We start from the raw sequence: 23088 nt of genomic DNA on the forward strand, positions 1-23088 counted from the left end.
TCAGAACTGAGGGCTGTTGAGAGGAGTACTGGGGCACAGAGCTGTGATGTTCTCAGCAAGCCATGTATAGCACCATGCCAGCCTCTCCCACCAGCATTGCACTGAGAAGAACAGGGACTCATTGATGTTGTCACTGAGTTTAAAATAAGGTATGTAATGAAAAGGTTTTATTTTAAATTATAAGTAGCATGTCGATGAAGGGTGAAAGGAGAAACCAGGGAATGGAACATACAGAGTGATTAAACCTCACATTTAAAGAAAGATCATTTTGTGCATGGTTACTTCTGATACAAATCAAAATAAATGAGGTTACTTACCTGAGATCTATCTATACGGTAGAACTGGTCAGCAGAGGTAGCTGTGTGAGAGAGGAGTAAACACATTGGATAAAAAGGATATTGTCAGAAAGGTCTACTTTAACACAGTGCAAGGTGACTGAATGTGCAAAAATATCAATATTTGTTCTGTGCCCAATTATGCAGATATGTTGTCCATGTTACAAAATAATCTATCCTGTTTTAAAGAACCTGTATTCATATTTTTATATTTTTTTTTTTTATGTGGATGGTCAGATGCAGGCAGATATGCAAGTGACGAAAATACAGTAAAGCTCTCTCTCATTATGTGTAATTAACTAAACTGCCAGAAAAGGCCTGCACCACATTACCAGTGCAACCTGCTTCAGGTCAATCTGTGCCCGTTTCTAATTCAGAGTGAAAGAGAAACTAGCACAGGCCAGCACCTAATTAACAGAGGGGCTACAGCAGTTTTCTATATAGAAAACGACTACAGATTCCCTCTCTCTGCTCATGCGATGACCACACAACACAAGCAGAGCTATAGGGTTGACAACCCTCCTCCTCTCCTGCTCTGAGCTGAGTGGGGGGAGGGGCAGGGATGGCAGAGAGATCAGAGCATGCAAGTCCAGGTCTAATGTTCTCTGTGCTGTGTTCTGTCATGGTCACAGAACAAAGAATTGGTTTCTCTGGCTTGCACCCCTTTTGTTAATTGTGTTTAGTATGTTCTTAATTTAGAGGTGTATTGCAGTTGGGACCCCTGGACTGCATAGGCTATTTTCTGGAAAAGGTGAACTTAGTCTTTAAGTAAATACGAAAGGATCAGTTCACGTAACAACTTACACACCAGGATAGGGATAGATATTAAATAAGTCACAGTTTTTTTCAGCTGAAGGCAGGACATGGTCATTTCTAACTGGAGTTTTTCAGCCAAGCTTAGGGGAGCCCAAATGGTCTACTACAAGTATAACAAAAAAATTAATTAACATTTCCCAAAGTGGCAAAAAAAACAACAACTCTGTTTTAAACCTGCCATTGGGCGAGTATGGGCTTCTGATGTGTTGCTGTACCTTTCAAGAGGCTGGAGCTATGTAGATGCCATGCTTGCTCTCAGGAGTTGCAGTTATACTTTAACTGAGTCAACACACACCCAGCATTATTCTAATGCCTTCTTCCAGTTAAAGATAAACTCTGGGATTTAAAAAAAATACTCATTAAGTCTAGAAGAGAAATAAGTTGCAATACTTCTCTTATTTCTCACTCCGAGCAGGCTCTGGCACTGTCCTCTTGTCTCTAGCGCTCTGGGCGCGGGTACATGATGAGGATGGCAGACCCGCACATACAAAGCAGAACGAATGGCACCAGAGCACTGAGGAGAAGACACTTTTAGGATTGATGGCATAACATGGTGGAATCCTGCCAGAGCTAGGAGTAAGGCAAGTATTACATTTTATTCCTCTATCCTCTAAACTTAACCATTTAACCCATGCAGTGTAGACGCCACTGCAAGGGTACTTTTTTCTGATGCTTTAAGTGGGGTTTTAACACAAAAATTGAGTCTCAGCTGCCAGTTAAATGATAGAGGGTCCTCTTAGCTTCAAAAGAGTTAAGACATAGGGGTGGATTTACTAAAGACAAATAGACTGTGCACTTTACAAAGGGCATTTGCGCTCTGCAAGTGCGGTTGTTCCAGAGCTTAGTAAATGAGAAAAAGTTTCACTTTGCAAAGAATACCCAATCACGTGCAAGGAAAATAAAAAAAAATGCATTTTTGCTTGCACATGATTGGATGATAGAGGTCAGCGGAGCTTCTGCTCATTTATAGGGATGAACCGAACATTCCCCTGTTCGGTTCGCACCAGAACATGTGAACAGGCAAAAAGTTCTAGCGAACATGCAAACCCTTTTAAAGTCTATGGGACACGAACATGAAATATATGCAAGTTATTGCCATACAAAGTGTAAGCCCTTGTACCAGGGGTGTACCTAGAGCATTTGGCACCCGGGGTGGATCCTATATCTGGCACCCCCCCCCCCCCCCACCATAAAATGTAAAAACAGTGTCCCCTGCATACCTCTGCATCCTTCAATATCTTTTTGTCACTACTGTGTACCCCCCCCCTCTGCACAACTGCACCTCTGGACCCCTTTAAATTACACAGCACCCTGCACCTCTGGACCCCTTTACATTACACAGCACCCTGCACCTCTGGACCCCTTTACATTACACAGGACCTTGCACCTAAGGACCTCTTTACATTACACAGCAGCCTGCACCTCTGGACCCCTTTACATTACACAGCAGCCTGCACCTCTGGACCCCTTTACATTACACAGCTCTTGTACCTCTGGACCCCTTTACATAACATAGCACCCTGAACCTCCTGACCCCTTTAAATTACACAGCGCCCTGCACCTCTGGACCCTTTTACATTACACAGGACCTTGCGCCTAAGGACCTCTTTACATTACACAGAACCCTGCACCTCTGGACCCCTTTACATTACACAGGACCATGCACCTAAGGACCCCTTTACATTACACAGCAGCCTGCACCTCTGGACCCCTTTACATTACACAGCAGCCTGCACCTCTGGACCCCTTTACATTACACAGCTCTTGTACCTCTGGACCCCTTTACATAACATAGCACCCTGAACCTCTTGACCACTTTACATTACACAGCCCTTGTACCTATGGATCCCTTTACATTACACAGCACCCTGAACCTCTGGACCCCTTTACATTACAAAGCCCTTGTACCTCTGGACCCCTTTACATTACACAGCACCCTGCACCTCTGCACCCCTTTACATTACACAGCCCCTCACAGCTCTGGACCCTCTGCATGTTACACAGACCCCCTACAGTGCAGACCCCCCTCCCTACCATACAGACCCCCATCTACAGTGTAGACCCCCCTACAGTACATAATCCTCCCCTACAGTGCAGACCCTCCTACAGTACAGACCCCTCCACCCTATAGCGCAGACCCCCCCCTACAGTGCAGACCCTCCTACAGTACAGACCCCCTCCCCCTACAGCGCAGACCCCCCTACAGTACAGACTCCCCTACAGTACAGAATCCTCACCTACAGTACAGACCCCCCTACAGTGCCGAATCTTCCCCTACAGTACAGACCCCCCCCTACAGTGCAGGACCCCTTCTACAGTGCAGGACCCCCCTACAGTGCAGACCCCCTACAGTGCAGGACCCCTTCTACAGTGCAGGACCCCCTACAGTGCAGGACCCTCCTACAGCACAGACCCCCTCCCCCTACAGCGCAGACCCCCCTACAGTACAGACTCCCCTACAGTACAGAATCCTCACCTACAGTACAGACCCCCCTACAGTGCCGAATCTTCCCCTACAGTACAGACCCCCCCATACAGTGCAGGACCCCTTCTACAGTGCAGGACCCCCTACAGTGCAGGGCCCCCCCTACAGTGCAGACCCCCTACAGTGCAGGACCCCTACAGTGCAGGACCCCTTCTACAGTGCAGGACCCCTTCTACAGTGCAAGACCCCCCCCTACAGTGCAGGACCCCCCCTACAGTGCAGACCCCCTACAGTGCAGGACCCCCCCTACAGTGCAGACCCCCTACAGTGGAGGACCCCCCCTACAGTGCAGGACCCACCACAGTAAAGAACCCCCCTACAGTGGCATTGCTCAGACACAGTTCTGTAAGGAAGGACTACATTGTAACCTGCAATCACATTTTGAGTTGTTGTTGCTGATATTTACAGATTGCAAGCAGTAACAGAGTTAAGGGCACACATATACTGTCCAGGGCAGCATGCAGCTGTTCAGTCTGTGTAGGGGGTCTGCCAGTTTTCCTAATCCCTCCACAGTCTTACCAAACCTCTTGGCTCAGTGAAATTGTCTACACAGTGCTGTGCATGCAGGAGGGGGAGGCGGCTTCACTCTGCTCGGCTGTGAGTGACAGCCGCTGCCCGAGACTGATCAGAACGGCAGCGTGACACGACCACAGAGAGAAGGGGATTATTGCGCCGGGTCCTGGATCACTGAGCCGGCAGATGTCACTCCACTCGAGTGCTGCTCGCACCCCCCCCCCTGCAATGCCGCCCACTGCCAGTGCCTCGGGCTCTCTCTGTGTGGGCTGCGAACCCGAGGCACGGCGCTGTCTCCTCTTTAGTTGCGGAGGGGGGGGGCGCTGGCCTGACACCCCCCCCAGTGTGTGGCAACCGGGGCGGCTCGCCCCCCCCGCCCCCCCCCCCACTTAGTACGCCACTGCCTTGTACACACGGTCGGAGAATCTGTCGGAATGAGTGTTATCGGACCGTGTCGTCAGATAATCCGACTATGTGTGGTATGCATCGGACTGATTCCGTCCGAATCTCCGTCCGACCCAATTTTCCAACATGTTGGAAATATTTCCCGACCAACTGGGCCGGAAGGACCTAATCCGATCATGTGTAGAGCATTTTCATCGGACCAAGTGCCACGCATGCTCAGATCAAATTCCTACATCAAAGCTATTGGCTACTAGCCTGAATGTAGTCCCATCGTAACGAAATTACGTCATCAGGTTCTGAAAGATCAGATTTTTCGCCAACTTGGCCCGACCGTGTGTATGCAACAGTTTCGGACACAATCCGTCGGACTAAATCCGACGGGCAAAATCTGACGGATTTGGTGAGCAAAATCTCCGGCCATGTGTACGTGGGCTAAGGGAACCAAGGGACATGAATCAATGCAAAGAAAAGTTTTTAAAACAACTGTTTTTTCAGGAGCAGTGATTTTAATGATGCTTAACCTCCCTGGTGGTATGATTATGTCTGATTTTTGATGCTGAAAGCGGTACATTGTTTTGCATAGAAATTTGGCATTTTATATTGTATGCCTGTAATTCTTAGTAATAACACAATTAAATCTGTCCAAACAAGAGTATAGTAGACATCCCGGGTATGATAAAGTTTGAAACACAAAATCATGAATCATATAATATAATAAATAACCATGAATAATTATAACAAATAATAATATTATAATTATAGAATTTATTCAATAATGTAATCAAATCAAAAACACTTTTTATTCGGCAGTTTTTTTTTGCCCATACAAAGCTACTTATAGCTTTTCTTAAATCTATCATGATTTTCCTAGTTGGAACAATAGGTAATGTTTGGAATATGTATAATATCTTTGGCAGTATCTCCATTTTTACTATATTTATTCTACCCAACCATGAATATGTTATTTTTTCGTATTTTTGCATTTGTTTTATTATTTTACGTATGATCATATTATGATTTAATTCTTGTATTTGTTTCAAATCCTTTGGAATCATAACTCCCAAATACTTGATTGCCTCTTTTTGCCATCTAAACGGAAAATCCTCCTGCAAGAGTATCTGTAATTCTTCATTTATTGTGATGTTCATCATTTCTGATTTCTCATAATTTACCTTAAAATTGCTTAGTTCCCCAAATCGATCTAATTCTTTTATTATATTAGGAATTGTTATGATTGGATTTGTTATATATAATAATAGATCGTCCGCGTATACGGCCAATTTATAATCTTTATCCTTAATTTTAATCCCTTGTATATTTTTATTTTTCCGAATTGCATTGATTAGATGTTCCATCACTATTATATATAATAAAGGGGATAAGGGGCAACCTTGGCGGGTACCATTCGATATCTTTATGTAGTCTGATAGTATTCCGTTTATTCTTACCTTGGCTCTTGAATTGGCATATAATGCCATAATCCAGCCTAACATTTTTGGGCCTAGTCCTAACTGTATTAGTGCCTCCTCTAAGAACCGCCATCCCACCCTATCGAAAGCTTTCTCAGCGTCTATGGTTAATAAGCAGGCCGGGATGGCGGCTCTCTGGGCATATTCCAACAGAGTACAGGTCTTCATTATATTATCCCTAGTTTCCCGTCCCTTTGTAAAACCCGTTTGGTCCAGCTTTATATATTCTGGCAAAATAGGGGTTAATCTATTAGAAATAATTTTTGAGTATAGTCTAATATCTATGTTTGTTAATGAAATAGGGCGGTAATTTTTACTTAATGTATGATCTTTTTCTGGTTTGGGGATTAATACAATGTGAGCTTCTGTACTCTGTGGTACAAAGGTCTGTATTTTCGTTATAGAGTTATATGTTTTTTTAAGTATGGGTATGATTAGTTCTTGAAACCGTTTATAGAACCTTGTTGTATAACCGTCTGGTCCTGGGCTCTTTCCCAGGGCCAGTTCGGCAATTGCCTGTTGGATCTCTTCTGTTGTAATTTCTTCTTCCATTTTCTCAGTTATTTTTTTAGGAAATCTTGGTAACGCTGTTTCGTTAATATATTTTCTAATTTTTTCTGCCCTTTCCTCTTTTTTATTTTCCTGTTGTATTTCTATATTATATAGTTTATCATAGTATTCTTGAAAACACTAACCAGAACAAAAGAAGACGGAGGGCTCGCACTGCCCGATTTTGTAAAATATATGCAAGCTGCATCATTGGTTAGAATTATAAATTGGCAACATGATAAAGAAAAAAAACAATGGGTAACGTTGGAAGAGACAATTACGGGAATACAACTTAGATTTTTACCTTGGATAAAACCTGAATTAAGAACAAACAAAAAGGAAATGCCAATTTTCGTGAGAGCTACTCTAAAAATTTGGGACGCAATGCTAAAGAAGGGAAAGCTATCCTCCAGAACTGGACCACTGACTCCATTGATGTCCAACCCAGAATTTAAGCCAGCTTTGGAAGGGGCAAGATATTTAATTTGGAATAAGATAGAGAATGTAAGACTAGTACAGATTCTGGTGGATGGAAAAATGCCAAGTTTAATTGATCTTGGATTGGAAATTAAAAATGATTGGTTGCAACATTATCAATTAGAAAAATTTATGGAGCTAAATAAAAATTTAATAATTAGACCATTAACTAAATTTGAACAAATAATATTAAAGGACCAAAACCATAAGAACAAACTATCTAAAATATATGAACTATTGCTACCCATGGGGGACATTAAAGACCTAATAGAAATTAGAAAATGGGAGGAAGAATTGGGAGAGACAATTACAGAAAAAGAATGGAAATTTTTTTTAGGGATAATACATAAAACCTCAACGGCATTAAAACATCAAGAAAGAAATTATAAAGTGGCATTGAGATGGTATTGGAGCCCAGTTGCACTAAAAATAGTAAATAAAGGAAATACAGATAAGTGCTGGAGGTGTGGGATAGAAAAAGGAACATTGGAACATATCTGGTATAGATGTACGAAAGTGAGAAATTTTTGGTTAAAAATGTTTGAGATATATCAAAAAGTGACGGGAAAAGAATTAATCCCAGACGTAAAGGTAGCATTGTTTTCTCTTACGATAGATACACTGGATAGTATGAAAAATGGATTAATTCAACATATGACAACAGCAGCCAGAACAATAATAGCACGTAAATGGAAAGAAACAACTAGTCCAACAATATCTGAATGGATATGCGAAATGAACGAGATATGTTTTATGGAAAAACAAACAAGAGAAGAAGGCTATGTAAAAAACCAGATACCAATAGTGTGGAAGAAATGGGAAGAATTTCGGTCCTCAAAAGGAATGGTAGAATATTTATAATTAAAAGAAAAGGGGAAGGAGGGAGAGGAGGGGGGAGGGGAAGGAGAAAGGGTGGATCATTGTTTTCTTGTTTTTCTTTTTTTTTTTTGTTGTTGTTTTTTCTGATAAATGATGAGTAAAGTGTCTTGTGTTTTGGGAATAATGTTGTATGATGTTGTTGTAAATGGATATGTTTGGTTAATGTTTATTATAAAAATAATAAAGAATGGATTTGAAACAAATCAAAAACACTGAAATTTGCTCAATTGCAGAATTGTCGCTGTCATTACTTTCAATATTTGATGACTAATATCCCCACAAATCACTATCGCTCAATTCTGTAAGTGATTCTAATTTATTATCGCTGTTTTCTAGCTGGTCTAAAACCACTTTTGATGTAAAGGGACACTTTTTGGTTGCTATGGACATTCTCAAGTTTCCAGGCAGAAAGAACAGTATTTATAATATAAAGCTGCATGCAGGACATTGGACAAAGCATTAGGGACAAAAGAGATGTGAAATGATTTGATACAGTAATCTAATCTGTAAGATCACAGTGTACTGTATATGTTTTCCACTTTTTGAATTTGGCGCCGGGCTCCGTCCCCATGCATCGCAATGCTTGTAGGGAATGGAGTCTGGCACTGTGATGAATTGAGCGGAGGACACAGCTCGCACACACAGCAGGAGAACATCGCAGGATCATGGGGACAAGGTAAGTAACTTTGCCTGGATCCTGAGATGCAATCCCGACTTTGGCTCGGGGCTACCACTTTTGGTAGTGAAGATTCACCCTGAGCCACATTCGGGAATACCGCCAGGGAGGTTAAATATGCCTGGGGGTCCCCCTAGTTTGCATGTAAAGTGGCGCATCTGTGCAACATGTACGTCATTTAAAACGTCATTTAAACTTGCTCACAGCTGTAATGTATTGCTGGCTCATGGCAATATAGATAAAAAAATCAAGGAAAAAATTGGCGTGAGCCCCCCCCCCCCCCCCCAGTCTATACCAGCCCCTTCAAGTCTGGTATGAATTTTAAGGAGAACTCCTCACCAAAAAGTAAATAAAATTGGCGTGTGGTCCTCCCAAAATCCATACCAGACCCTTATCCGGGTATGCAGCCTGAAGGACAGGATGGGGGAGGGCGAGCACCCCCCTCCCCTGCACCATACCAGGCCATATGCCCTCAACATGGGGAGGGTGCTTTGTGGTGCCAGAGCCTGTTCCCGACAACCCTTGCCATTGGTTGTCGGGGTCTGCGGGTGGGGAGCTTATCGGAATCTGGAAGCCCCCTTTAACAAGGGTGCCCCCAAATCCCGGCCCCCCTATGTGAATGCATATCAGGTACATTGTACCCCTACCCATTCACTAAAAAAGTGGCAAAAAGTAAAAACCACATTCCTTTTTTTTTTAATCCATCTTCAATCAAGCCGCCCGTTTGACCAGAAAAATAGAAAAGAAAATGAAAAAATTCCACCCCCCATGGAAGAACGACTGCTGTCTTTTCCCTTTGACCGCTGTTATATAGGACGGGGCCACCCACTGACGTAACTGGATGACCCCGTCCCCTCTGATGTCACATGATGTCAGAAGAGGACGGGGTCACTTGGTTACATCAGCGGGTGGCCCCGCACTTGCCTATATAACAGCTGTCACAGCCAAGAGACAGCAGTCGCCAGGAGTGCACAGTCTATTTGCCTTTAGTAAATCAACCCTTTATCTCCAAGTCAGGCAGATGACCAGGACCTTTGTGTTGTGCCCACCCAGTATTGTTAGGTTAACACACATGTCACTGACAGGATTTTACACACGCATATCAACTTACCGTCTAGGAAGCACCATCGGGGGTTAAGTCTCTGGGCAGACAATAACCTTGGGAATGAACTCTCGTCCTGCAGAATATCAAAAGGATGTTACTACTACAGAATCAGCATGTCCTTACTAAAAATAACTGCACAGCTAGCAGTCTTTGATGTAATGTATGCATATGGACAGCCTTTTTGTTCATTTGTCTCTTCCTGCCTGTTTTTACATGTCAAGGCCAATTTGCGGAGATTGTTTGTATGCACCAGTCTTTCTTATACAATGCTTGGTCTAATGCCACCATGTTTTGATATGACTTCATCGAGAGGCTGCCAACTGTTCCGGGTTTATCCAGCATGTCTCTCGATGACACCCCACTAGGCCCGCCCCCTCCTCTTTCACTGAATGAAAAGTTGTGCCTACTGGGATATGTGATGTTCAAATCCCAGGAGGCAAAGGGGGAACAGTGCACATCATTCACCTAGGCACATGACGGGGGGTGGAGCGTTGGATGATTTCATTAAAAAAAGTAAATAAACAAGAATTTTGAAAAAAATTAGGATTTCTTAAAGTGGTTGTAAACTCAATTTTTTTACTTTTACCTACAGGAAAGCCTATAATAAGGCTTACCTGTAGGTAAAAAAATATCTCCTAAACCTGTATGGTTTAGGAGATATTCCCCAGTCAGCGGCGCATGCACACAAGGGGATTCTCGGCCTTAAAATCCGGCAGTGGCCGACCGGCCGGAATGAAATCTCCCGCGCGCATGCGCGGGAGTGACGAGATCGCGGCTCCGGCCACTCACAGCGCCGGAGCCGCGATACCCGGAAGAAATGCAGAGGGAGCATGTCACCTCCCTCGGCGTGGATCGGGCCAGATGTCGGGGCCTCGTTCGAAGGTAAGTATTTCATAATGAGCTAGTATGCGGTGTATACTAGCTCATTATGCCTTTTGCTTTGCAGGTTTAAAAAAAAAAAATTTGCGGGTTTACTACCGCTTTAAAAGGGATCGGATGGAGAGGATGGATGATGACATGGAGGTTGAATATCTGAGTATTTAATAATATTGAAAACAACTTATAAAAGTAAAGCTTACATAAGATATTAGAAACTGGGTTTAGATTGACTTTAAATGCTAAATAACATTGAGATTGTGGGGTTGATTTACTAAAATCTGGTGCAGCTCTGCATAGAAACCAATCAGCTTCCCAAGCTAAAGTTAGAAACTGATTGGCTACAATCCACAGCTGCACCAGATTTTGCACTCTCCAGTTTTAGTAAATCAACCTCAATATGTCTTATATACTGACTGAAACATGATCACATTCAGACATTTTGAAGAAAACTATTGTTTGCAGAACAAAATGCTAATATTAATGCATTCTCTCATTGTTGGTATGCTTTCGAAAAACTCTGTCAACTCTCTAAGTGTCTCTATAATGGTACAATCAAACAACGTTTCTTCCCAGATAATGTAAAAAGTGTGACAGTAAAACAATTTGAAACTGTCTTTGTTTCCAACTAATGAAGCCTTTTAAATATTTTGTGAAACAAATAAGTAGAAAACAATACAGCAGTCATTTTGTGGGCTGAATTCACATTCATTAGGATCTATTAAGCCTAATTGACAGGAAGCAGTGACAAGGCCAATATAATGGCTGAATTTAGGAAATACACCACCAAAGGACAACAACCATTTGTAGTGTACTTCAATGAGACCACAAAATGGCCAAATAAACACATAAAGAGGCAGAAATTTCATAATGTTCCATGATTTTGCATTTATAAAAAAATCCAAATAGTCAAATGCACATACCTGGCAGTGATCTCTGTAAGATGTTACTGAACGAAGATCCTTATTAGGAACAAATAAAAGTTGTAGATTAAAGTAGGCACAAACGCTAACTGAATGATATTTAGTTTTTTAATGCAATGCATATCATTAACAATTCCTTATTTTCATTTTAGAAAATACTTGTTTTCACTTTTTTTTTCATCATTTGTGTCATCTCAGTGTTTCTGACCTGCCACGGTCCCTTCTTGTCTCCATGTAGTCCAACAATAGCTGCATGGAGGGCGCTTTCCCAATGGTACAACAGTGGACTATGCCTGCCCCATGTGTGCTGAAACAACCACTTGTAGTCTACATAGAAAACCCATGTGACAGGGTGATAACACAGGAACTCAATTGGGAGACAGGAACAGAGTGTTGTCACCCTATAGTGCCCGGACAAGGACCTTCATGGCACAATCATCATATATTATTTCAACAAAAGCTGCAGATTTAAAAAGATTGAAAATTACATTAAAGATGATTTTTAAAGCCCTTATAGCCCCACAAAAAAAACTTTGAGTGAGCCCTACTGTGCTTACAGGATGCTCAGGATGTTGGTACATGTTTTATGCATTTACTTTACTACATGTTAGAGTGCCTCCACAGCCCTTTTGGAGAACACTGACCTTAGTCCATGCTCCCAAGGAGCTTATCATCCAAAGCTCTCCCTGTAGTCACACACTTAGGCCAATGTTAGAGAACACTGACCTTAGTCCATGCCACCCAAGGAGCTTATCATCCAAAGCTCTTCCTGAAGTCACACGCTTAGGCCAATGTTAGAGAACACTGACCTTAGTCCATGCCCCCAAGGAACTTATCATCCAAAGCTCTCCATGTAGTCACACACTTAGGCCAATGTTAGAGAACACTGACCTTATTCCATGCCACCCAAAGAGCTTATCAACCAAAGCTCTTCCTGAAGTCACACAATTAGGCCAATGTTAGAGAACACTGACCTTATTCCATGCCCCCAAGGAGCTTATCATCCAAAGCTCTCCCTGTAGTCACACACTTAGGCCAATGTTAGAGAACACTGACCTTATTCCATGCCACCCAAAGAGCTTATCAACCAAAGCTCTTCCTGAAGTCACAAAATTAGGAAATGTTAGAGAACACTGACCTTATTCCATGCACCCAAGGAGCTTATCATCCAAAGCTCTCTCTGTAGTCAAACACTTAGGCCAATATTGTGAAGGATTCTGTGAACCTACCAGCATGCTACTGAATTTAATTTATATGATATGGAAGCCACCACTGAAGGGCATTTTCACTTAGAAGAAATTATTTGTTTGGTAAGGCAAATAGAAGTGAAAAAGTAACAATGAGGGGGAATTAAATAAAGTAGCTGTTGCGCATTTCTGGCATGAATCCCTCTTGTTAATGTGTTGCATCAAACTCATGAAGCATTTGTGACACTATTGCTTCTGATGTAGACTTGTACACCAAAATTCAGGTAGCTCTAAAATGTGTCTTTTTTTACATTTTGGCGTATTTTCCTTGTGCCAAATTAAAAATAGAATATCAACAGTGTGTATCTTACAAAAGTGGAGCAAAAGACAAAATCTCTTTTGGTATACACAGAGAAACCCTGGCGCTGACAGATTTTCTGAAAGTGTCTCAAGTGCATTATAAAAGTGGTGCAGCATGTGCCAAATTCAAGTATGAGTTCTAGACAGGTACATGAATTTGGTGCATGCTGTACCACTTTTAGAACGCAAGCAAGATTCTTTTGCAAAATCTGTCTCCGCCAGTGAATTGCAGGGTATGTGTTTAAGTGTATCTCTAGTGAATCACTAGTTGCAAGTAACACTAAGTAAAGTAACAGGACTGGCGGCATGATGTTACGGGGAGCTAAGACCAAACTCACCTCTTGTAGGCGATCAACATACATGCGGCAAGTCTCCAAGTCACAGTCTCCTCGTACTACAATAATTCCTAGAGGGATGGCTGGTAGAGAGAAAAAAAAGTTACTGGCTATCATGTACAGAGAAGGGCAATAATACAGGATCCTTTATAAAACAGCACATAATCATTTACATTTCATTTGCATGTAGGATAGTGGGCAAAGTTATGCAAATAATTCCCTTATGCTCATGTGGCCAAATGCACAACTCCAATTCCAATAAACTTGGGACTCTGTGTAAAATCTACACAAAAAATGTAATGATTTGCAGATTTCATAAACCCATATAGTAAATAAGTGGTACTAACAAGGAAGAGCTGGAAGAACATTTTGCAACTAATTAGGTTCAAGGGCAACACATCAGTAACATGAGTGGGTTTAAAAAGAGCACCTTAGAGAGTCTGAATGTCTCAGAATTAAAGATGGTCACCAATCTGTGAAAAGCTGTGTCTTTTCTCACAATTTTAGAATAATGTTCTGCAATGTAAAATTGCAAATACTTTAACCACTAGGCGTCCGCGCTATGGCCGAAAGACGGCTACAGTGCGGCGCCCAATTGCCGGGAGGGTGTCCCTGGATGTCCTCCTGTTTACTTCCCCGATGCGCGCCACCGCTGATGTGCATCAGGGAAATTCTGTGTTGGCCGTGTCCCTTGGACACAGCTAATCACAGATCGTGCTAAATGGCAAATCACAGCGGCCATTTAGCACTCAATCTGAGTGTCCAATGAGAGATAATCTCATATGTAAACATATGAAATCATCTCTCATCGCCGGCTCTCCCTTCTCACACAGAGACAGCATGTGAGGAGGAAGAACGACCTCCTGCAGCGCCAGTGTAAAAAATAAAAATACAGTGCCCACAGTACCTGTCAGTGCCATCTGTCCCCAGTGCCACCTATCAGTGCCAACTGTCCCCAGTGCCATGTATAAGTGCCATCTGTCATCAGTGCCACATCAGTGTCACATGTCATCAGTGCCACGTTTTAGTGCCATCTGTCATCAGTGCCACGTATTAGTGCCATCTGTCATCAGTGCCACATCAGTATCACGTGTCATCAGTGCCACATATTAGTGCCATCTGTCATCAGTGTCACGTGTCATCAGAGCCACGTATCAGTGCCATCTGTCATCAGTGCCACCTGTCAGTGTCATGTGCCATCTATTATCAGTGTCACGTGTCATCAGTGCCACATATTAGTGCCATCTGTCATCAGTACCACGTATTAGTGCCATCTGTCATCAGTGCCACGTATTAGTGTCACCTGTCATCAGTGCCACGTGTCATCAGTGCCACATATTAGTGCCATCTGTCATCAGTGTCACGTGCCATCAGTGCCACATATGATCGCGTTAATGGAATAGCCATTTATTTGTCAAACATTTAGTTATGATTATCAAAACATGTATTTTTATTAAGCAGATATACTTGTTGCAAAGGCCCAGGATGTATTTAGAAGCTGTTTGTGTTTGTGGTTCAATGCCATTCACACCTCCAGCTGTGAAAAGGCATTTTCCCAGAGAACTCTGGAAGTGATGTATAGGTGCTAAATGACCATCTGTTTATCAATGTAAATAACCAACAAATGGATTAGGACTTTAAAAGAGTCCAGGTGCCAAGTTGCCAAGGTGCCACCCCCTTCAGAATGTATAAATTGTATCATAGGGTTCTCTGTCATTTCAGAACAATTATATTGAATGTCACCATGTACTTACTGTATTGTTTTCCCTGCTTGTGGCTAGCTACAAGCTTGAAATATTAACCACTTAAGGACCGCCGCATGGCAATGTACGTTGGCAGAATGGCACCGACAGGCACAAGCACGTACATGTACATGCTTGCCTTCCAGCGGGTGGGGGGTGCGATCGGACCCCCTCCCGCTGGATGCGGCGGTCCGTTTCGCTTCAGGAGCGATGCGGGATGAGGGGATGGCCGTTGGTTTCTGGCCATCCCCTCTCGATCACTCCTGGCGAATGAGAAGCTTCCCCCGCTTGTGTAGTGTAAACACAGGCAGGGAGGAAGTGATGTAATTCTCCTCGGGGCGGTCTTTTTGACCGGACTGCAAGGAGAACAGAGAAAGTAAGTGCACCAACACTACACTGACATGTAGGTACCCATAGGCACACAAATCCCCCCCCCGATCACCCCCCCGATCGCCCCCCGATCTCCCCCCTCCCAGTCACAGTGTCACTGATTGCAGTGATCATTTATTTACTGATCACTGCATTTAGCGTCAGTTGTGACAGTAAAAACTGTCAGGGCAGTTAGTGTTAGGTCCAGGGTAGCCCCCTACCCCCCCATAAAGGTTTAACCCCCTGATTGCCCCTAGAGTTGACCCTTTCACCCCCTTTTGCCAGTGTCACTAAGCGATCGTTTTTCTGATCGCTGCATTAGTGTCACTGGTGCCGCTAGGTAGCTAGTTATTTTTTTAGGTTCACCGCCAGGTTTTTATAGCGCTAGGTACCCCCATATACTACCCAATACCGTTTTTAACCCCCTGATTGCCCCTAGTTAACCCTTTCACCCCCTTTTGCCAGTGTCAATAAGCAATCGTTTTTCTGATCGCTGCATTAGTGTCACTGGTGCTGCTAGGTAGCTAGTTATTTTTTTAGGTTCACCGCCAGGTTTTTATAGCGCTAGGTACCCCCATATACTACCCAATAATGGTTTTAACCTCCCGATTGCCCCTAGTTAACCCTTTCACCCCCTTTTGCCAGTGTCACTAAGCGATCGTTTTTCTGATCGCTGCATTAGTATCACTGGTGCCGCTAGGTAGCTAGTTATTTTTTTAGGTTCACCTCCAGGTTTTTATAGCGCTAGGTACCCCCATATACTACCCAATAATGGTTTTAACCCTCTGATTGCCCCTAGTTAACCCTTTCACCAGCGATCACCGTATAAGTGCCACTGGTGACGCTGGTTAGCCAGTTAGTTATTTAGGTTCCCCGTCAGGTTTTTATATAGCGTCAGGGACCCCCATATACTACCTAATAAAGATTTTAACACCCTGATTGCCCCTAGTTAACCCTTTCACCAGTGATCACGTATAAGTGTTACAGGTGACTCTGGTTAGTTAAATTGCTTTTTATAGCATCAGGGCACCCACCATTTATTACCCAATAAGGGTTTAACCCCCTGATCACCCGGCGGGTGATATCAATTAGGTTTTAGGGTCTGCGTCGCCCCAGGCAGCGCTAGGTTAGTGCCAGTACCGCTAACACCCACACGCAAAGCATACACCTCCCGTAGTGGTATAGTATCTGAACAGATCAATATCTGATCTGATGAGATCTATAGTAGTGTCTCCAGCAGTTTAGGGTTCCAAAAAAACGCATTGTTAGTGGGATCAGCCCAGATACCTGCTAGCACCTGCGTTTTGCCCCTCCGCCCAGCCCACCCAAGTGCAGTATCGATCGATCACTGTCACTTACAAAAAACTAAACACATAACTGCAGCGTTCGCAGAGTCAGGCCTGATCCCTGCGATCGTTAACAGTTTTTTTTGGTAGCGTTTTAGATTTAAATCCTGAAGGCAGTGCTTGGTTTTCGGGGTCCCGTACACGGCTAGGCTCCCAAAAAGTCCCCCACGTGTGGTATCCCCATACTCGGGAGAAGCAGCAGAATTTATTTTGGGGTGTAATTTCACTTATGCCCATAGCATGTGTGAGCAATATATCATTTAGTGACAACTTTGTGAAAAAAAGAAAAGTTTGTAATATTCCCGCAACTTGTGGCAAAATATAAATTATTTCATGGACTCAACATGCCTCTCAGTAAATAGCTTGGGGTGTCTACTTTCCAAAATGGGGTCATTTGGGGGGGTTTTGTGTTATTTTGGCATTTTATGGCCTTCGAAACTGTGATAGGTAGTGAGGAGTGAAATCAAAAATTTGCACCCTTAGAAATCCTGAAGGCAGTGATTGGATTTCGGGGTGCCGTACATGGCTAGATTTCCAAAAAGTCCACATATGTGGTTTCCCCCGTACTCAGGAGAAGCAGCAGAATATATTTTGGGGTGCAATTCCACATACAACTATGGCATGTGTGAGCAATATATCATTTAGTGACAACTTTTTGTAAACTTTTTTTTTTTTTTTGTCATTATTCAATCACTTGGGACAAAAAATAAATATTCAATGGGCTCAACATGCCTCTCAGCAATTTCCTTGGGGTATCTACTTTCCAAAATGGGGTCATTTGGGGGGGGGGGGGGGGGTTGTACTGCCCTGCCATTTTAGCACCTCAAGAAATGAGATAGGCAGTCATAAATTAAAAGCTGTGTAAATTCCAGAAAATGTACTCTATCTTGTAGACGCTATAACTTTTGCGCAAACCAACAAATATACGCTTATTGACATTTTTTTTACTAAAGACATGTGGCTGAATAAATTTTGGCCTAAATGTATGACTAAAATTTAGTTCATTTGATTTTTCTTATAACAAAAAGTAGAAAATATCTTTTTTTTTTTAATTTTCAGTCTTTTTTCCTTTTATATCGTAAAAAATAAATATCACAGAGGCAATCAAATACCATCAAAAGAAAGCTCTATTTGTGGGAAGAAAAGGACGCAAATTTCATTTGGGTACAACATTGCATGACCGCGCAATTACCAGTTAAAGCAGTGCAGTGCGAAATTGTAAAAAGACCTCTGGTCCTTAGGCTGACAATTGGTCCGGGGCTGCAGTGGTTAAATACATCTTGTTGAACGTGGTTCAGCAGTCAAAATTTGAATGGAAACCCCTAAGTTCTGGGATTTCCCTATCACGTATCAGTGCCACATCAGTGTCACATGTCATTGTCCTGGTGCTCCAGGGCCTTCAAAAGTGTAATAGGTAGTCAACAAGTTAGATGTGTAATTTATGCTCCTAGAACACGTGATGGTGCTCCCTGCATTTTGGGCCTCTCTATGTGGCCAGGCTGTGAAAAATTCCCACACATGTGATATCGTAATACTCAGGAGGAGTAGCAGGGTGTCATTTGTGGTATACACATGCCATGTGAGAGAAATAACCTATTACAATGACAATTTTGTGGGGGAAAAAAATCTTAATTTTGCAAAGAATTGTGGGGAAAAAATGACAACATCAAAAACCTCACCATGCATCTTACTAAATACCTTGGAATGTCTACTTTCAAAAAAAGGGGTCATTTGGGGGTTATTTGTACTTTCCTGACTTGTTCGGGTCGCAAGAAATGAGATAGGCCACCAGTACTTTAGGTGTGATCAATTTTATATGATTTGCATCACAGCTTGTTGACTCTCTAACTTTTACAAAGATCAAATAATATCCATTAATTTGGGTTATTTTACCAAAGATATGTAGCAGTATAAATTGTGGCCAAAATTTATGAAGAAAAATTAATAATTTGCAAAATTTTATCACAGAAACTAAGAAAAAAAAGTTTTTTTCAAAATTTTCGGTCTTTTTTCATTTATAGTACAAAAAATAAAAAACCCAGCGTTGATCAAATACCACCAAAAGAAAGCTCAATTTGTATGAAAAAAGGACAAAAAAATAATTTGGGTACAGTATTACATGACTGAGTAATTGTCATTCAAAGTGTGAGAGCACTGAAAGCTGAAAATTGGTCTAGTCACGAGGGGGGTTTAAGTGCCCAGTAGGCAAGTGGTTAAATATATCATAATCTACAGTATATAATATTATCAAAAGATTCTGAGAATCTGGAGAAACCTCTGTGCATAGGGGACAAAGCCAAAGTGCAGTATTGGATGTGCACAATCTTCAGGCCCCCAGGCGGCACTACACAGGCATGATTCAGTGCATGGGCTCGGGAATAGTTCCAAAAATCACTGTCTGTAAACACAAGGGTTGATTTACTAAAGGAAAATATACTGTGCACTTTGCAAAAGCAGTTGCTCCAGAGCTTAGTAAATGAGCAAAAGCTCTACTGACTTCCATCATCCAATCCAAATGCTGTTTTTTTATTCTCCGTGCATGTGATTGGGTGTTCTTTTCAAAGTGAAGCTTTCCTCATTTACTAAGTCACGGAGCAACTACAACAGTTTATTTGCCTTTAGTACATTAACCCCACAGTTTGCCGTGCTATCCAAAAATGCAAGGTAAAGCTCTATCATGCAAAGAAGAAGCCATATCTGAATATGATCCATAAATGCTGCTGTCTTCTCTCTGCTAAAGCTCAATCAAAATGGTCTGTTGCAAAGTGATAAACTATTCAGTGGTCAGACAAGTCAAATTGACGAAAGATGAGAGGGGCCTTCTGGCTTGTTATCAAATCTCAGTTCAAAAGCCTGCATCTCTGATGCTATGAGGGTGCATTAGTGCATATGTGCGTATGGAATGGGCACACATCTGGAATGGGCTTGCACATCTGGAAAGGCAACATCAATGCTGAAAGATATATCCAGATTTTACAGCTGCAAATGCTCCCATCCAGATGACATCTTTTTCAGGGATGGCCTTGCATATTTCAGCAGGACAATGCTAAACTGCACAATGGGGTTTATTTACTAAAGCTGGAAAGTGCAAAATCAGGCTCACTTCTGCATAAAAAACAATCAGCTTCTAACCCCAGCTTGTTCAATTAAGCTTTGATAATATAAATAAACCCCATTGAGTACTTAAAAGTGGGATATGCCTGTACTGTATTTATGGCAAAAGCATGACTTTGTTCAGGTGCTTATCTGGCCTGCCTGCAGTCCAGACTTTTCACCACTTTTTTGAGACGTGTTGCTGCCATCAATTTCAAAATGACCTAATTCTTTTCTTAAAATGGTACATTTTCTTAGTTTAAGCATTTGATATGTTCTCTCTTTTCTATTGTAAACAAAATGTGTCTCAAATCTCAGACTTTGGCGGCAGAACAGGGTGAGGCCAAACAGGTTTTTTAAAGGTGTATTTCAGATCTGCACATAACTTCAACTGCCTTTATCTGGATTTACTGATCATTGTGTCATGCATTTTTTTTTTTACTGACAGTTACCCTTGCTTATGGATTTAATTTTATTATACAAGCAGTTTAAATTGCCCAGGATTATAACAGGTTTACTAAAGAAAGAAGGCTTAAAAAAATAATGATATCTGTGCAAAGGATTAAAAGCAAAGTAACCTTAGTGTTTATTCCAGGGTTTATGGCTGAATTCAGCTTTCCTGGGCCATAACCCCTTCAGCTCTTAGACTCCAGAACCAGTGCCACATCCTACTATGCAGGAGAAAAAGGCCCCAACCGAGTGTTGCTATCCTACTGCCACGCCAATATTACTCATCCTTCTTGACGGAATTTTAATCTTGTCCTCAGCGTATGGTCCAGTGATCTCACAGCTCCGGTTTAATCAGCCTCACGCCTGCCATCTCCTCCTCATTGTTATCAGCGAGCCTGGAGATGAAGGCCCTAATTGCTTTTAATTATGACTGAAATTCACAGGCCAGGAAGTAAAGAACCTGAGATGCACCCTGAGTTCAGATGAAGAGGTTTTATTCTGATGAAGAGGAGAGCTACAGAACTAACCCATATGAGGCATTTAAAGCTCACATTTAAAGCTGAACCCCAACATAATTAAATATTGTCTAAATGCAAGAAGCAGAAGCAAGTGTATTCTTACTTGAATCTTGGTGTGCTTTGCGTAGGATGGCTTATCAGGCGACTTTGCCGCCTGATAAGTCACGCTCCACACTGTACAATGGAACCATTCTAAAAGAAACGTCTCAAGTCGCTTCAACTTAGAAAAAGATTCCTGTACTACTTTGGGGCGACTTTAGAGTGGCTTGCATTGACTTGTATGTAGAAGTCATTTTGCAAGCTGTGCTGAAGTCGTTCTATGTGGCGGCCTCAGGTCTTAAATAGTTTTTGTGCCAGGGAAAAAATGTGAAACCAAAAAAAAAAAAAAACAGTTTCATCAAAAATTACTTAATGCTCATTAAGTAATTTTTGATGAAACAGTTTTTTTTTTTTTTTGGTTTCACATTTTTACATTCTTGCTATTCCATATTTACAGGACATCAATTTGTTTACAGATTAGTAGGTGCTCCTTCTACAGACCAGATTTGTGTCTTTCCCCAAAAAATGATTGAGGTTTTAAAGAAATTAGTACAGCTGGCATGTAAATAACAATTTAAAGAAAGAAAAAACATGGTAACAATAAGCAAGAGAATTGTAAATCGCAATATTGCAACTTTGCTTGCACTTTCAAAAAGTAAAGTATGATGCTTTCTGCAAACTGGTCTCAGATAGCAAAACGGTTCCAAGGAGGGTGGAAGGTAAAGTAAGCATGGTGTGTTACAGGGATTTCGAGATTAACAAAGGAAGAACTCTACACCCCCGCTTCAGGTAGGATGTAGAGTTGGTGTTAGCAAACATCCCATAAGGAGGCCAAATACCATATAAAGAATTTTAGAATGTTGAGTCCAGAGTTCCGATAATGCCAATTTGAAAGAAGGAGGGTAAAAGAGAATAAAGGCGAGAGTAATTGTGAGAAACCTGAGGAAAGAAGAAATCGGAAGGGGAGAGGTAGTGAGGGTCTAGCCAGGTGCCATTACTCTGTAATCCCGTAAAGGAGCATACAGTCAAGGTTAAGGTGTCACTTATGCTCCAGCCTGGGGGAACCACATTTTGAGAAATTTCTCATATCTAGAGACGTGAGCTTTTCATGGATCATGATGACCATGATATGCTGTTTTACTTCCATAAAATTCAGGGTTGCTGTTATCACACTTTGGCAATAGTTAGACAGGTGGCAAGAAAAATAAAGAAAAAAGAATTCCGCTTGATTGTGTTGAAGTCAATGTAAGGTCTATAAAGCAACACTTCCCAGCGATTTCTAGATATGTTTTTGTTGAATATGGAATGAATCTAGTTATACACCCTTATCCACAGTCTCTGGACCTTGGGGCATTGCCACCAAATGTGATGCGTAGTTCCCAGGGATCTATACCCACAGAATCATTAAGGCAAGGCTAGCAGCATGAATTTGGCTATTGTGTAGGAGATTGTGTATGTACCATGTGCCAGCAGTGGACCACCAGGTAAAGACTAACAAATTTTCCCATGATGGAGTCCTAGAGTTTCAGCAAGCATTGTAATGCTTGGTCAGTAACAGGAAGCCTATGATTTGTGGGGCTCCATATTATATTGTATATCGGGGTGGGGAGCAATACATAATGTTTAATATAAGATGAGACCAGGGAGTGTCGCTAGTGGTGCTATTTGTGCAACTATGTAATACTAGGATAGATTAGGAACACTAAGGCCTCCTAGGGTTTACAAAAATATACGAGCCACCCCAGATAAATTTTAGTATCGTCCATTCTTCAGTTATGAGAATGTGAGCTGGGGTTGGGATCGGGAGGGCGCTGAAAAAATAGAGCATTTTGGGCAGGTAAGACATCTTGATTGCACATATCCTACCAAACCAGTAAATCAGATATGCATGGAAAATGGTCAACAGGTGTGATAAGGGTGGATGATTTGATTTATAGGTTGAATCAATGGAGTGGGAGATGCGGACGTGAAGGCAGACCAGCTGTATATAAGGCAGTTCAGTCGGCTTCTCTGCTGACAACTGTTGGGAATATACAGAGTATATTACATATAATATGTGTTTATTTTTTTTTCAGTCAGTCTGAGACGAGACCAGAAAGAGCAGTTAAGGATAAGGCTAAGCACTGCACAGTATTGCTAGG

At 42.0% G+C, this 23088-nt stretch overlaps 1 protein-coding gene across 14 annotated transcripts in view; it reads right to left on the bottom strand.

Moving 5' to 3' along the window:
- DGKI (diacylglycerol kinase iota) overlaps nt 1–23088 on the bottom strand; it is a 542650-nt gene that overhangs the window by 141368 nt on the left and 378194 nt on the right. For 13 of the 14 annotated variants that reach the window (XM_077469233.1, XM_077469236.1, XM_077469234.1 and 10 more), the window contains 4 exons: nt 13394–13473; nt 11509–11547; nt 9716–9782; nt 318–358 (listed from right to left, as the gene is read on the bottom strand). In XM_077469233.1, the coding sequence (XP_077325359.1) occupies nt 318–358; nt 9716–9782; nt 11509–11547; nt 13394–13473 (227 nt within the window). The other variant, XM_077469237.1, reaches the window with a different exon arrangement.

This window comes from Lithobates pipiens, unplaced genomic scaffold (genome assembly GCF_037356315.1).
Source record: "Lithobates pipiens isolate NorthernLeopardFrog02 unplaced genomic scaffold, aLitPip1_a1.2 Scaffold_8, whole genome shotgun sequence".
Lineage (NCBI taxonomy): Eukaryota > Metazoa > Chordata > Amphibia > Anura > Ranidae > Lithobates > Lithobates pipiens.